At 43.2% G+C, this 16,597-nt stretch overlaps 1 protein-coding gene across 1 annotated transcript in view; it reads left to right on the forward strand.

The window, feature by feature from the left end:
* The window catches only part of LOC147684693 (uncharacterized), a 207,340-nt gene that overhangs the window by 122,279 nt on the left and 68,464 nt on the right, over positions 1-16,597 (forward strand). The window contains exons 13-15 of the mRNA XM_086940529.1: positions 4,927-5,021; positions 8,273-8,403; positions 12,530-12,651. Of these exons, the coding sequence (XP_086796655.1) occupies positions 4,927-5,021; positions 8,273-8,403; positions 12,530-12,651 (348 nt within the window). The remainder of the gene's footprint in view (positions 1-4,926; positions 5,022-8,272; positions 8,404-12,529; positions 12,652-16,597) is intronic.

Consider the following 16,597-nt stretch of genomic DNA (forward strand, 5'->3'; position numbering starts at 1 on the left):
ACAAAGATGAGAATAACCTTTAAAGATAGGCACACGGTAGGAAAAGTGTATGTCTCCATGAGAGGTTCTAATCTTTTGGGTTGGAAACATCAGAAGGAATTAGGCATCAAGCTAGACCCTAACAACAGTGAACAAGTGCTTTTAGTAGAACCCCCCAGTGTAGCAGAAGATCTCACCCAGGAGTTCAAGGAGGTGTTTAGTGAAAAGGTGGGGGTGCTAAAGAACTATATGCACAGAATAACACTCAAGGAGGGGGCAGTGCCAGCTATACACAAAACACGTTCCATTCCCTTACGAATGAAAGAGCCTTTGAAAATCGAGTTGGACAAATTGGTCAGCCAAGGGGTGATCAAGGAAATAGAGACCTCTTCTTGGTTGGCTCCGGTCGTTCTCACGACCAAGGATGGAGGAAAGAACATAAGGTTGTGTGTAGACCTGAGAGACTTGAATGCTAACATCCTGATAGACCGGTACCCCCTCCCGAGAATTGGAGAGATGTTGAGCACCATACAGGGGGCCAGGTTCTTTAGTGTGCTGGATTTGTCCTCGGCCTACTACCAGATAGAGCTACATCCCGAGTCACAGTCGCTGACAGCCTTCACTACTCCGTTTGGTAATTTCAAATTTCTACGGATGCATTTCGGCTTGGCGTCGGCGGCAGCGGCCTTCCAGCGTGTGATGCAGCACATCCTCAGGGAATGCAGAAAAACAATGTGCTTCCAGGATGACATACTTATCTATGGCTCAAATGAGGAGGAACATAGCGAGAACTTAAAAGGAGTGCTAAGGAGGCTGAAGGAAGTAGGATTCACCACCAGGGTGAGCAAATGTAAATTGGGTGTGAGCTCAGTGGATTACTTGGGCCATACCATATCCGAAGAAGGGATCAAACCAAAATGTGATTTGGTCAATGCCGTCAGAGATGCACCTACGCCCACTAACAAAGAGGATTTGTTGTCATTTCTGGGTCTGGCAGAATACATGGCGAAGTTCATTAAAGACTTTGCTATCAGAACTCATGCTATGAGAGAATTGGTGAAGAAAGACAGCATTTTCGAATGGGGTGAGAAGCAAAAAAAGGCGTTCAGAGACATAAAAAATGCCATTATTCAGGCATCCTTCATTGGCAAATTTGATCAGGAAAAAGAAATAATAATAACCACCAATGCCAGCAACAGGGGAATAGGAGCAACCCTATCGCAGAGAGAAGAGAAGCAAGTAAAGGTAATTGCTTTCGCATCAAGAACTCTTACTTCCCCGGAAGCAAACTATTCTACGGTGGGAAAGGAGGCACTTGCTGTATACTGGGCCATCAAACACTTCAAATTCTACGTGTGGGGAGTACCATTAGAGGTGCACACGGACCACAAGCCGTTGGTTCCTCTGTTCACCAAGAAGAATATGGAGGAAATGACCCAGCGCATTGCTAAGTAGGTCTTGGGCCTACAGGGATATAATTTTCGAGCAGTATACATACCAGGACAACAGAACAGAGTAGCGGATTTCCTCTCAAAAGCTCCGGTTCACAGCGAAACAGATGAGGAAAAGGTGGAGGACACCATCTTGGAGATAAGTGTAGCAGCTGTGATGAAGGAAGATTGGGAAAATCATATGGAAAAAGATGAGACATTGAGGAAGGTGAAGAAGTACATTGTCACGGGGTGGCCACAGAAGTGCAAAGAGTTGGAAAGGGAAATCCAACCGTATTGGAATGTAAAAGATGATCTCTCAGTAGAGGCGAACCTTGTCATGAAGTCGGGAAAACTGGTTCCGCCTGAGGGAGTGAGGCAGCAAGTCATCACCTTAGCCCATGAAGGTCATCTGGGCAGAAGCTTGTGCAAATCTAGATTAAGAGCAGACTATTGGTTCCCGGAGATGGACCGAGAAATGGAGGAGAAGGTACGAGATTGTTACGCATGCAGCATCAGTGACAAGTCCAAAGTAACCAAGCATTCTCCTTTGATTCCAGTGGAAGTACCTTTGGCTCCGTGGAAAAAACTGGGATTTGATATCACGGGACCCATTCATGGAAGAGGCTCACAAGATTTGTATCTATTGGTACTGATAGACTACTATTCCAACTGGATAACTCACAAAATTGTAGTGAACATCAACACAAAGTCCTTGATACGTTTCTTGAAAGAGGTGTTCTCAAGAGAGGGGATCCCCGCAACGTTAATAACGGACAATGGGGTCCAGCTGATCTCGGAGGAAATGAAGGAATTCTTAAAAGACTGTTCTATTCCCCATATCCGCACGCCGTTGTACTGTCCCAAGGCTAACGGAAAAGTGGAAAGGGCGAACCACTTACTGAAGGAGAGCATCAAGCTGGCAGGAAAGTCGGGGAAAAATATGGAAGATGCTGTAATGGAAACTTTATGGGCCTACCATACCACCCCAACTCCACCACAGGACACTCACCTTTCGAGCTAATGAGAGGAAGAAAGGCAGGATCAAAGCTGTCCCCACAGTGGATGGGGAGAGAAAGTCATCTAGAAGTAGATCCGGAGGACATGAAGAGGAGAATTGAAGACAAGCAAGACAAGTACAAAGAGTGGTACGACAGGAAGTGGGGTGCAAAAGAAAAGAACCTCAGTAGAGGACAGATGGTGTACATCAGGAGGCCAGACAGAGTGGGGAAAAGTGAGGACAGGTTCTACGCCCCAGAGAGGATAAGGGAGGTCAAGAGCAATGTTGTAGTGATGCAGGATGGAAGAGTGTGGAGTCAAGATAGGGTGGTCCCTGTCACTACCAAGAGAGATTTGTTAGGGGAGGATATAGCAGAGCCTGGCGACAGAGGGGTGGAACAGGGGCAGCGAAGAGAAAGTCACAGGAAAAGGACCACCCCGCCCTGGCACAGGCAGTATAGCATGAGGTGAGCCCCCTTGTTAGAGAAGGTTAGCCTTGCATCAGTTACCTAGGCTTGGACCTAGGAAAAAGTCCGCTTTGCGGACCAAAGGTTATGGTATTTCACTGTTCCCCCCCGTCCGTCTCTTTCCCCTCCTCTCCTGTTTCCTTAGGGAGGAAGATGTGTTGTAACTTGGTAATGGTTTCTCCCTCCCGGTCGTTTCCCCCTCCCCTTTTCCCCATGATGGTTCTGCCCGAGCTGTCAGCCTGGAGGCAGCTTTGGAATGTTGTGAAACGATATGCCGCCCAGCTGGGAGCACCTGATGATAATCACTTATTAAATCCTACTTAACTCTATCATCGTGTAGTGTGTCTTTACTACAGTAATGTCAAGAGTTCACCGAGCTAGTAATAGGAAAGAGCAGAGTCAGCAAGATATTTTATGAAGCAAAGAGAAAATAGTAACCAAGTAATGCAATAGACAAAGCTCAATATTTCTATAGTCCAATGTCATTGGGGCAGGAAAGAATCCAGTGCATAAAAGGCAGGTGTACTGCCTGGAATCATAAAGTCATAAAATAGATGTTCTACCACTAATTGAATAGGCGCATAAGTAGAGAAGAGTAAATCCTGCAGTGTGTAGAGATCAAGAGTTCAACAAGTCTCACCATGAAACACTTGCTTGGCTCGCCCGCCTATCACGGCACAGCGCCTTTTACAAATCTTGTTTTATTGTTTTAACAAATATTGTGCATATGTTGAGTGCTATAGATGGCCATTAAATGAATTTAGAACATTGGAATGTTGAGCGCTCCATTGACGACAATGGAGTGCTCTGGGCTTCTAATGGCTGGTAGAAGCCCGGAGCTCTAACATTCCAATGTTTCTTAACAGCTGTTGCTGAGAACCAATGCCTCATGGAACCTGTGGGGTTTTCAACTCTTCAACGCCTTTGCTTTATTTGGTAGAATATTCTGCCCTCTAGTATTGGAATGTTCTAATAGCCTTAGAGCCGTCCACAGTGGACACTACTGGCCATTCAAGGCCCTCTTCCTTGTTAAATGACCTCGCCTTAAGCTCTGGCTTCTAACACTGGAGCAGGCCTTTAATTGCTTGTATAGCCAACTTCGTCAGGCTCCAAGGCTTTATTAGCCTCTATTGCATGCTACAGTTACCTTCCAATGCAATACATCCCTAAAGAACAACTGGGATTAAGGATGCGATTTTTACATGTTTTACGAAGTATTGTCATCACATCATTGTGTTCCCTGTGGCTTACAATTTGTTCATTATAATAATCTTAGCCACAAATCGCATCACCTATATAATACATTACATCTTATAATACCAATAACTACCAAACTATCTCATAGAGTCCTCCAGGGGGCGGTCCACGAGCAGCACTGCGGCCCCCCGATAAACAGATAAACAGCAGCTCTTCTAACCTGCACTCCACTACTTTCTCACCACTTCATAAGATGAGATCCTGTTCCCTGCTTTGTCTGTGAATCTAAATGAAATGTTTTAAATGTGAAACAAGTGACATTCACACTATAGGTGTGTTGATGCTGGCGCCTCATCAGTTTTATTATTCAAAACAGCTTATCATTATGCATCCTCTTTGTTTTTCCAACTGCCTTAATAAAGCTTTACAGGTTACTGGTCAGAGCGAAACACGTGTCAGCTGAATGGTTAACTTAATAGGAAGAATAAAAAGAAAGACATTATTACTTGAAGCACGATGTACAGGATAATTATACTTTTTAACACGTTATAGGGTGTGCTGGAATGCTCCAGTTGTTTGTTTGTCAGTAAAATAAAACAAGGAAGCAGGGTAAACCTAAAAGATAATTATATAGCCCCAAACATATATCAGATTTAAATCCACATAACTCTAGGGTATTGACTAAGAATCCTCCCCTGCAAATAATATTGCACCCCTGAATGAGGACAGTGGATATTTCCCGTCCTTACCTTTTGAGCTGGGAACGTCTACTTACATGTCTGCTCTGCTCCCTCTGCTATGTTTGAGAACTAGGACCTCAACTAACTAACTTTATTTTCATGTTTGTCTGACAGAGTCAAAGTTGTGAATGCCGATTATGCTAATCTTACCTCTGAGAAACGGACCACGTTTTATAAAGCTGTAATCAAACCCTACCTCTCGCAGGATGGTAAGTATGATGCAAGACATTTGCTGCTGTGACTGTGCTTAATTTGTAAAACAATGAAGTGCAGGGCCCTTCTCAGAAGGTCAGGACATACACACCTATAATAATTGTATCAAAGTCTAGAATTATTCATTTTCAATGTAGATTGACTCAATAAGCACAGTTACTGTGCTCATCTCAAAATTAAGAAAAGACAGCACCACTGTGTGATGAACTGTCTCTAGAGCTGGTGCTGACAGTTAAATGCTGGTGCTGAGCACCGGAAAACACTGGCACAAATTAAGGAATGTGCTGTAATACAGAAATGTGCAGAATTTAATGATTGTTAGAGGGCTCAATGAAATGCTGGAGGGAGGCCAGGTTTACAAAAGAAATATTGAAACCTACATCCGTAGTTAAGTTGCAAATGTTTTCAAATTCTCAAACAATTCTGGGAGTTCCCGTGGGAGGTTGCGATAGTTGAAGCATGACAAGAATAATCATATGTGTATTTACATATGTATGATCAAGGGAGTAGACAGAAAAATTCAACTGCCCCCCACGTTAAACTAAACCTCGAATAACACCAAGTGGGTGATACTATTAAGTCCGACCCATCCTAGAACAGTTTTGTGCACCCTTCTATCTATCTATCTGGCTAGTCTTCCTCACACCTGCGCTTAACCCAGTGGTTCCCAAACTGTGCACTGTGGCTCCCTGGGGAGCCGTCAAGTCTAGCCAGGGGAGCCGCGCACCAAGCACTTTAACGCATTTAACGTTGAAGGGGTTGTTGGCTTCAGACTTAAACATATGATGTTGATGATTTGCATGTGACATGCCTAAAGCTGAAAACGTAGTGCTTAATTGATGGCATCTCGAGGGAGATGAACTTCATATTTCACTGGATCCCCACATTCCAACACTCCCAAAGTAGGCAGAAGATGCGTGATTTATTTTGTTAGACTTGTTAATAGTTTCATTTTTTCCAAATACATTTTACACCAATGCAAGTTATCAGGAAAGTACAGTTGCCTGTCTATGAAACGCACTAAGTATTATTAAATATTGACATTTGTACTTGAATCATAGGTACTTCCAGTACACATTTCTTTCGGTACACACACTTCCAGACAGGCCGGCTCTCTCCTTGACACAGGGAAGTAAAACGCCATATATGGCATAATGGCAGCATTTGAAACAAAAAAGAGGAACGTTAAAAACAAATCTGAGGAATTTATTTTATTTGCATTGATTTGGAGGCAATTTTAAGGAGAAGAGAGCAAAAATAAAGCTGTATGTGGTTTATTGTGAGTCACTCTGCTAAGACAGGTGTGTTGGCACATATGACATGGGTAGAAATGGAAGTGCATGCAAATATTCTTCAAGCGCAGAAACACTTTGGCAATTGGGCCTACATGCATAGGGGTGCTATCTAGCACTGTAGGAGGGATAAAAAAGTGTAAGAGGGTACTCTAAAAAACAGCATGGGCAAAGAAGTGTAACTAGAATATTTTATTAGAGGCACCGCCTTAGTAATACAAAACACCCTGCATATATGAATATAATACATTCATCAGCTTCATCCCAATTATTTTCAGGGAGAAAAATGCAAGTACTCTTGAGGCTCGGCTTCCCCCCCCCACGCCCCCGCTCTCCAAAAAAAGTAACAGTGGGGAGCCACGGTCAATGGCCAATGGGTCAAGGGAGCAGCGGGCCGAAAAAGTTTGGGAACCACTCGCTTAACCCATCCATTCACCCATTTTCCATCCATTCATTCAGCAGCCCATCCTTTCACCATTCCATCCATCCACCCGTTCATACATTCATCCCTTCAGCCACTCAGCCACCATTTCTTTCCATCCGTCCATGCTTGATTATTCTGTCTATCCATTTTTTCACCATTCCATCATCTAATAACCATTCTGTTCACATATGAATCCCTTCACCCGCCCATGTCTATCCTTTCATTCTTTCATCCAGTCTTCCTTTCACCCATCCTTTTGAGCATCCTTGGGACCTTCTGTCCATCCATCCTTTCAAGCATCCTTGGGCCCTTCTGTCCATCCATCCTGTCAAGCCTCCTTGGACCCTTCTGTCCATCCATACTTTCAAGCATCCTTAGATTCTCCTGTCCATCCATACTTTCAAGCATCCTTAGATTCTCCTGTCCATCCATCCTTTCTTCCGTCTTCCATGACACCTACCTTCATTTGAACGTTTCACCCCCCTTCCTTCCACTCTTTCTTTCTTCCGTATTTTTTTCTATCGTCCCTTCCTTTGTGTTGTAATGTGAATGGGTGAAACGTCTGTCAGAGAACATTCTTTTTTTTCATTTACATATTTTTAAGGTATACCACCCTACACAGTTAACCTGTAGTGTAACGATTTGAGAATTGTAGCAGCAAGGGGAAAACAAGTGTGCTACATTAAGTCACAAATCAATGGTCAATCCCACTTATTACATACAATAATATATAAAGAGAAGCACAATACTTGTTTCACAGCCGATAACAGCCAGATATGTTTTATTGACAGATAGGTATTCGAGGTAAAAGCCACATATTGCAAATCCTCTTCTTTTAGCATACATGGGTTTACTATTCTTGAGTGCTGAAGTCATTCATTTCATTTCATAAACTTGAGTGCTGAAGTCAACCAGTGCCGCAATGGGGAACCAAAAGCCGCCCTGGTAAAAATGCTCAAAAGCCCTGCTCCCATTGGGTGGAATTTTAACTTTACTTGCCGTGCTCCCACTGATTTCACTTGAGTAACCTCTTCACCAGTTTGAACTGCTGTCGCCGCTGTGTGCATCAAAAATGTACCACAGTCTAGGAGTGTTAGTACTCTTTTCCCACATGCCGCTACAATAGTCAAAATGAATTACTCCAATATTGCTCCCTCCTAGCATCCAACAGGCTTAAAAAGTTACTTTATCCTTGCTCTTTGAGAATGCCTTTCAAAAAGATATCCTTTATTCACATATAAGACCACATGACGCCCCAATCACATGATCACTCAAGAGCCAATCACAGTTAGCCAAAGTGGTGGGTGGCTGGAAAGTTCTGGGGGTTTTGTGGGGTTTCCTTCTTGCAATACAAAATCAAAACCAGAAATATGTATAATGTAAGGTAAATAATTTCAAAAATTGGTCTTCAAATGTAAAACAAAAGCATTGTGAACCCATGCCATGAACGTCAAACCGATCTAAGTTCTGTAGCACCAGGACAATCGTTGACTCTTGTCTTTGCCCACGCTCTGGCGCGGTGGTTTTGCAGGTTTCAAGCCAAGGTGCCTCAACATGTCGGGCCCTTCCCAAAACCCCTCCGACTGGTTCGTGACGTCCATGGGATCGTTCCTGACATGCGCCAGCGTGGACGACTTGGCTCTGTTTGCCAACGAGACTGATGTAAGTGCAGCCCGCAGTAGAAAAATAATTGTACTCAGTGAGTCAATAGAGTAATTTGGCTTCATCTGAGGGACATTAACATCTCTGCAAGAAATCACAGCGTTGAAAAGTAAAAGGGACATTAATCATTGTTTTCTTCTGCAGATAACTGATGAAGTATGAGGAAGTAGAGGAGAACAAAATAGAAAAAACCTACACTTAATGACAGACTTAGTGCCCGATTTAGAGTTTGGCGAAGAGGGCACTCAGACACAGCGGTCCGCCCACCTTGTTCAGTGTGAGGCGAACCTTTAGTTAGTCTCCCCTTTCCAAGAGTACCTCTCCCAAAAGAATACCAGCCCGATTCATGAATCTAAATTGCGCTCGCAAAGGGCCAGATTCTGAGAATCTGGCCCTTTGCGGGTGCGATTTTTGCATTTGGGATTCATCATCCCAAATGCTAAAATCGCTATTAGCGAAATCGCATATTTGCAAGGAATTGGATTTAAGGAATCTGTATTAGAGATTCCTTAAATGCAATTCATTAACCAATTGGAAATTGCGAATTTGCAATATTTGGTCGCTATTTACCACGAAGTCTGACTTCGTGGTAAATAGCGAAAAAATAGTAAAAAGCACTTTAGTGCATTTTCTTCTGTTGCATGTTACACACACACATGTCCTTTGGACATGTGTGTGCGCAACACCTGTTTAAATTTGCATTTCAGGGGTGCTACAGGGTGTCCTTTGGACACCCCTGGCACCCTTGAAATCGCTATCTTATTTGTGATTAGCTAATTGCTAATCGCAAATAACGAATGTGTAGGAACCGCAATATATTTTGCGATTCCTACATGAATCCCGTTTTGCGAGTCTGTAATAGCGATTCCTTATGAATCGCTATTAAAGACTCGCAAAGTGGGTCTTTGATGAATCTACCTGATAGTGCTTAGGGGGCTGAGATATGCCGCAGTACTGATTTAGTGAAAGTAAGATATCATTGGATACTTTTACTTTCACTTTCCTGTAAGCAGACCTCAACCAGAGAAGACCACTCAGTCATAATGTTTCATATTTGCCATCCATTGTTTTTGAACCATGTGAGCTCCATTTTTAAGCAATGACTAGCCTATCCAGTAGCTTAGGTGCAGTGTAGCTGTAAAACTCCTGAAATCTGAGGCCATTTTACGTAAACTGTGCTGTCCATAAAAATTACTTTTTTGCAGTGTTTTTTCGCCAAGATAGAGAACTATTTGTGTTGTCTGAGATGAAAGAGTGGCCATACAGCACATTCACTGAAGGGTGTGCAAGTGAGGCCAACTCAATCATCTGCTGGGGAAGGAGCAGACTGCTGCCCACACAGAATGGCCTGGTTGGTGCACCTCAACGCTGGCCTTTGCAGAAGGATCTTTGAGCACAAATGAATGATCTTGCATCATGGGGCATTTTCACACTTGTGAGACCTCTCATACCTCTTCCAAAGCTTGTGGGTGTGTAGTCAGAAGCTCACAGTACATTGAATGCGGCTGGGGATGAACCTGTATTCAGAAATGTAGGTGCAGACTTCAAGACAGTCCTCTTGTGCACCTACTAGGGTTGTGCTTTGTATAATACCATGCATGACACTAATTTGAGAATGTGGTTGACACTCTCTACTCACATCCCCAGTATATAATGCAACTCTAAGAGTCTGATGCTCACATCATGTGCATAAATGTCGTTCGGAGCATATAGTAGTGCAGAACCATTGCACATTGCAGGAGGCAATTAACTCCCCCTTTTTATATAGGAAGGCATAAAGAAGGACTTATAAGATTCCTCAAAGAGGTGAGTGCATATTTAGAAAGACATAGAAAGCCAAAAATGTATCAAGCTTAGAACAAGGATAAAATACCACTTTGTCTCTTACAAAATTACAAGCACTTGGTATCTGACGTGGTCCTGCCATTGATGTAGTGTGGACAGGATATGATATTAGTTGGCACACCAGTAAATTGAACATGGCTTGCTACCTGGATAATGTGAAATGTGCATCTGTGGCAGTTGATGATGGGTCCGCCAATCTGAAGAGCTGCGTTTAGAGTGGCGGATTGATAACTGAGGGTGTCCAATCTGGTTGTTGGGATAAGGGGTCAGAAGCGAGAATGAGGATATATAAAAGATCAGGTTATATTTTTCTGTTCTATTTCTTGTAAACAGTCAGCACAAACTAACAGCAGTAAGTCTAAAAGCAACTTTCTAAAAACATCTCAATGTCACAAATATTTCCAAGGGCTGAAGCCAAACATGCATTATTTACAGTCATGATAAAGAGATCCACATTACTACAACGCAGCGTTGAAGCCAAATTTTCATTAAAACAGTAACAAGGTTTTGGTAACAATGAATAGAAACCAGAACACGTTTCTATGGGTAGGATCAACATTCCATACACCAGTCTAAAGCCAACAGGTGAAATAGTGTAAATGGAAATCCCAAAGATCTGCCATGAGAGTTCACGCCTTATTAGTAGCTACATTCACTTGAGACTAAAACTGAATTAGTGTCCAGCTCGCATGAGAATTTACTACGAATCAGGAGTACAACAATCTACTGAGAAATACCACTCACTACAATAACAATATAATTTGCTGTTCTAAGAATCCTCACCCTGTTTCTAGCTGTGCAAGGCGTCACTGGGAAGATGTGCACTGCACTAGATCCTGAACTTTGTATGGAGTTTTATCACACTATATCCAGATTCACAATATCAACCAACAAACATTTCCATCCATTACATGGCCTATGTCTATATTATCAAGGGTAGTATATAATTACTATTAATAACTCCACATCCAATTACCAGGACTTACCTTATGTTGTGGTGGTAGGTTTATGTACTGAGTGCAATGTTTTTGTCATGCAGTATTTTGCATACATTATAGTGAGGGTGTACATTGTATGGTCTTCAGAGCAACCTATCTGGTGCTTACCTCCCCAGAAATCTGGCTCCTCCATCGCATGATTTGCCGACGCATGTATCAACCAGATTCTCTTGACAACCTATGATTGATTACATTTTATTTATAATATTGGTAAAGTACACTATCTTCATGTGGGTTTCTTGGTGCTGAACGATGCGTAACACCTATCCAATCGGAAGGGTCATCAACAAGAACAAGCATTTGCAATGCAATCAGTCTCGCCTTTGGGACCTTATATGTATTTAGCTGTGCAGCACATTAGCCTGGGTGCTGAAACATCTACTGTTCTTTAACATGGAGGGAAAGTAAGCACCAAACTGTGTGACAAGCCAGGTATGGGAACGCATGGAAAAAAATATTGACTTTTAGCGGGAATTGGTATAGTCCAAAGCTCTGTTTTAATACAAAATCAGGGCCTTCAGTGGTCATATCACTGAAAATGCAAGATGTGAAAATTGTAATTCTGGTATTTTACTGACCTCTACTGGTCGTTTTCTTTCAAGAAAGTTACATAAAGGCAATTGCCAGAAAAATCAAGAGAAGAAAGTCCCTCAGTTGAAAGCAATTCTGGTACTTTATTGAGCTCTGCTAGTCGTTTTCTATCAAGACAGTTAAAAAAGAGGAAGTTGAACAGAATAAACAGTCCCTAAGCGGAAGCAGACAAGTCCTAGGGCTGATCTCCAGAGTCCACAAAGTACATAGACATATAAGTATATACTAAAGTATATAAGTGTAAACTAAAGTTTATACAACAGATCTTGAATGCTCGACCTAAAAAGGAACAAGAACAGAAACAAATAGATCTTGTTGGCTCACATAAAAGTAAGAAAGGGTACCGTTTGCTTTAAATCAATGGGAAGATAGCTCAACAACTTAGCACCAAGGAAAATGAAAGAGAGACCAACCTGCAGGACTAAGGATTAGCACAAGGCGCTGTGGAAAGGTCCTGAATCTATACCTGAGTTGTAACTTCAGCTACAACTAAAGAATAAGTCCTTGCTTGGCCAGATCAGGCACCTTCACAACACTGAAGTGGGTGGCTGTTACTGGGGGCAGAAGCAGTTCCTCATTCCCTTCAGTCCTCAGCTGTAGAATGGCCCCGTGGAGTACGCTCAGCCTAGTGCAATTAGCCGGACCGATATTTGTTGAAAGTGCATTCATTACTCCTTGTGTTTCTCCTCCAGCTTCAAGTTCTGGCTAGAGATCCCGCCAACATGCAGCTCTTCAGCAGCCTCAACCTATCCAAGGAAATGAACTCCTACTACACCAAACTGCTCACCTCTGCTCCCGGCGCCAACCTCTCCAGGTACCACATATGATCGCATCTATGACCCTAACGCCTACTCCTAGTAGGGTAGTAGATGGTCCATGAATTGTCGTGGGTGATCTAAAAAATATTTGAAATGGAGTTGTTCAAGTTTGTTTAGGAAACAGTTACTAAAATGCAATATCATGTTAATTTTATAATATGAACAGAAGCATTTACCATTTGCACAGTCAAAGCAATAATTATTCCACATGAGTGAACACAGACCCACAGACCTAAAAAAGTACTAGGGTGAATAGTGTTTGCAAATAATTATCATTCATAATCCCCTTAGCCGCCTCTTGTTTTGCTTTTCAGAAAATGCTATTTTTTCAGTTTAATTGTGTGGAGTTTTATGCATGCTGATATATGCACATATGCTATTACATCAGATTACTTTTCTAAGAATGATGCCAACAGGACCATATCACCTTACCATAACTCTTAAGGCCCCGCCTGCAACTTGCGTGGTTTTTTTACAGGTACATTCACGTATCACACAATTCTTCATAGCACTCAAGAATCCTGTACTCTTCAGTCTGCAATATAAATGGCATAAGTTGAAAAGTTACACTAAAGCCAGGATACCCTCCAGGGTAATAGTGCCCTCTACAAGTCTGCATAAAATACAATACCAGAAGGGCTATGCCAACTGCCCCTATGGCAACACATGCCAATGGCTTATTCATGCAGCAATGTGGTTAGACACGACACTAAAGGGTGGTGGTGGAGGCCGAGCTGGGAAAAGGTGCGTGTGGGCTATTCATTGTCGGAAATCACCACAGCTTTATCACTACCTCTGAGGCAAATGGAGAGTTGCAGGCACAGAGAACAAACTCAACTGCTACTGAGTCCAATTTAGATTTTAATATTGGTCGACGCGTTCCACCTTGGCTGCCAGACATTCACATTCACAAAGCAAACATGTTTGGGATCCTTGTTGTAATGGTCAGAAAAGTGGCTGAGTCTAGCAGCCAGGGGCTTTACATCTGTCATCAGAGATTGCTTGATGGTCACAGTGGTGAGGAGGGAGGCAGGACCAATGGTATGAAGGAGGGGGTTTCTGTAGAGGCACTTCTTGAAAAGCACATTAAAAAATCTATATCTCCAAAATGTAAACATCTGTAATATGCCACAGCCTGTCCCAAAACATCATGAACAGCAGGGCCACTGAGTGCCTTAAGAGGGCTCACATAAATAAACCAATAGCTGAAGTGGGCTGACCCAAAGCTTCTTTTGCTACATGTATGTTTATGTGGTGTGTGTGTTGTGTTGTGTGGCGTGTGTGTTGTGTATTAATGAGAAGAGGTATGCCAGATAGATAAAGCTGCCTGCAGTCAGATCTAAAAATTGTGCTTAAAAATTAAGTCAGAAGGTTCTAATGTTGTTCCAGGGACCTTTATTTATTTGCAACAGTTAATCAGGTACATGCTTATACAGAATATGCCTTCTGCTCCTTAAGGGGTGCTTTCTAGGTAGGATTGATGTTCATCCCATTCAAACTCAAAGTATCCATTAAATTCCTCACTAATGTGGCATTTCCTTGTGTGGTGAATGGCAGGGCTATTTATAGCCCTTACCTGAAATATTGCAGGGGATGCTCAACTTTGTTTCTGCTTAGTAGGAACGGTGTCTTCGCTATCCAGACCCTCGCTGAGCTTTACAGTGGAATACCAGATAGGATGGATGAGAACTGCCTGGATCTGGCTAAACCTAACTAAGACAGTGTTGATGGTAACAGGAACTATAAGCATATATCATAATTCATGAGCAAATAAAGTCCTCTTTGAGGAAAAGACGTCCAGTACTTGCCACCAAGAAGGCTAAAGTGTTGGTAGTGGCTGTTGGCCCTCAATTAACAATAAAACAATACACAAATAATGCACCCAGAAACTATAATCAGTATCTGACATTATTAGACAGATTCCAAGCTCTGTTGGAGGAGGAACATAGAGCAAAGGCAGTAAAAGTCATCATTGGAGCCCACCAAGAGGATTGCAATGCTTCGTGAGTAGGGTTGGCATGTAATCTTCTGAACAGCCTGAAGGAAAGTCCAAATCTATATCTATACTACTATTATAAAGAGAGAACTGGGAACCTTTGAGGCGGGTAAACTCGGGAACCACAGCCCCAATCCAAATACCCGATACATCATTGTAATTGTCAGGGTCTGCAGATGGACATAGGCTATATAAAATAAAAAAATATACGTTCTTTAAAAAATTTACGATAAAAAAAGTAGTCCCTTGGAAGTAGCGCCGGCCGCGACGTGCGTGCTGACATCAGGAGCGCGGGGAGGAGCCACGTAAAGGAGCGCGAGGAGGAGCGGCGGACATGAGCGCGGGGAGGAGCGGCGGACAGGCGGGGAGGAGGGGTGAGGAGCGGCGGACAGGCGGGGAGGAGTGGTGAGGAGCGGCGGGCAGGCGGGGAGGAGCGGTGAGGAGCGGCGAGGAGCGGCGAGGAGCGGCGGACAGGCGGGGAGGAGCGGTGAACTCAGGAGCGCGGGGAGGAGCGGCAGCTGAGGTAGGTGAAGCAGCCGCGGGTGCGCTCCGCGGGACCCACTGACAACGTCGGGGCGGGCGGGGGCCCTGAAGCCTGATTGCTCCCACGGACAATGACTGGGCGGGCGGGGGCCCTGAAGCCTGATTGCTCCCGGACAACGTCGGGACGGGATGCTAGTTAATTTATAAGGATGGAAGCCAAGCTGCTGAGTATTGCATATCTTGCCCATACTCTTCCAAGACTGCACTCAATTTCATTGTTTAGAGGATAAGATGCAAAATGTCAATTCTGAAACATGGGACAATTTGCTCTTTGGATTCTATTGTCATGCAAAATACTCTTTTGCATTTGTACTTGCAAGATAACTAAAGGCAACATCTCAAGACCTTTTAATAATTCCAAGATTTTTAAACAGTCACTTATGGTGTCAGAGAACAGAGACAAGACTGGTTTTCATATGGTTGGGTATGAACTGGGGTGACGAAGTGGGCTAAAGAACAATGATGGATTCAACCCAGATCTGTGACTGGGGGTGAGTGTCTGAAATGTTTCAGTGCTCCGTCCATCATCTCCTTGTGTTTGCTTTAACCGTATAAAGTAAACAGGGCTCTTTGTAAGCCCTGTTACACTGCCTTCCCAATGCATCCATGCAATATTTGAGCCAGAGGTCGCAATGCTGGCACCAAGGGTCGGAAAGGGAACGCCTGGGGTTACAGCTGCGGCCACTGCTGACCCCTAAATGATGTCCCCTAAATGACATCCATGCCCCCAATGCTCCTTGCCCTGCTCCTCGTCCTGCTCCTGATTCAAAATTATTTTAATATTATTATTAGAAATTGGGTCTCTAATTGGCAGAAGCATGCACTCTGTCTGAGTAGGGACCCTAATCCTAGTCAGGGTATGTCAGATGCACACCCTAAATTTACCTGGGCTCACCCCCTGGAAGCGTGGTACAGAGCAGTCAGGCTTAATTTAAGAGGCAACGTGTAAAGTATTTGTGCAACACTTAAATTATAGAAACACAGTGAATACATCACAAAGACTCCACGCCAGTGTAGAAAAAAGCCAATTATTGTATGATTAAAACAAGACCAAAATGACAAACATTTAAAAAGTAGATCCTGAGATATGCAATTTGAAAGATTTAGGTGAAACTAGCGCATAAAACCGCAAAGCGCCAACTGTGGGTATTTGGTCACACAGCACATGTGAAACTTAAAAGTAACTGTCCAACTTTTTAAGTATACTGCACACTGCCCTTGGGGCTGTCAAGGGCCTGCCTTACGACTGATTTATATGTATTAAAAAGAAAGGGATGGGCCTGGCAAAAGGGTTAACTTTCCAGGTAGACATTGCAATTTAAAACTGCTCCCAAAGGCTCTGCAATGGCAGGCCTGAGACATGTTTAAAGGGCTACTGAAGTGAGTTAATTTAAAGGCCCTGG

The sequence above is a fragment of the Lissotriton vulgaris genome, chromosome 10 (genome assembly GCF_964263255.1).
Source record: "Lissotriton vulgaris chromosome 10, aLisVul1.2, whole genome shotgun sequence".
Taxonomy (NCBI): Eukaryota; Metazoa; Chordata; class Amphibia; order Caudata; family Salamandridae; genus Lissotriton; species Lissotriton vulgaris.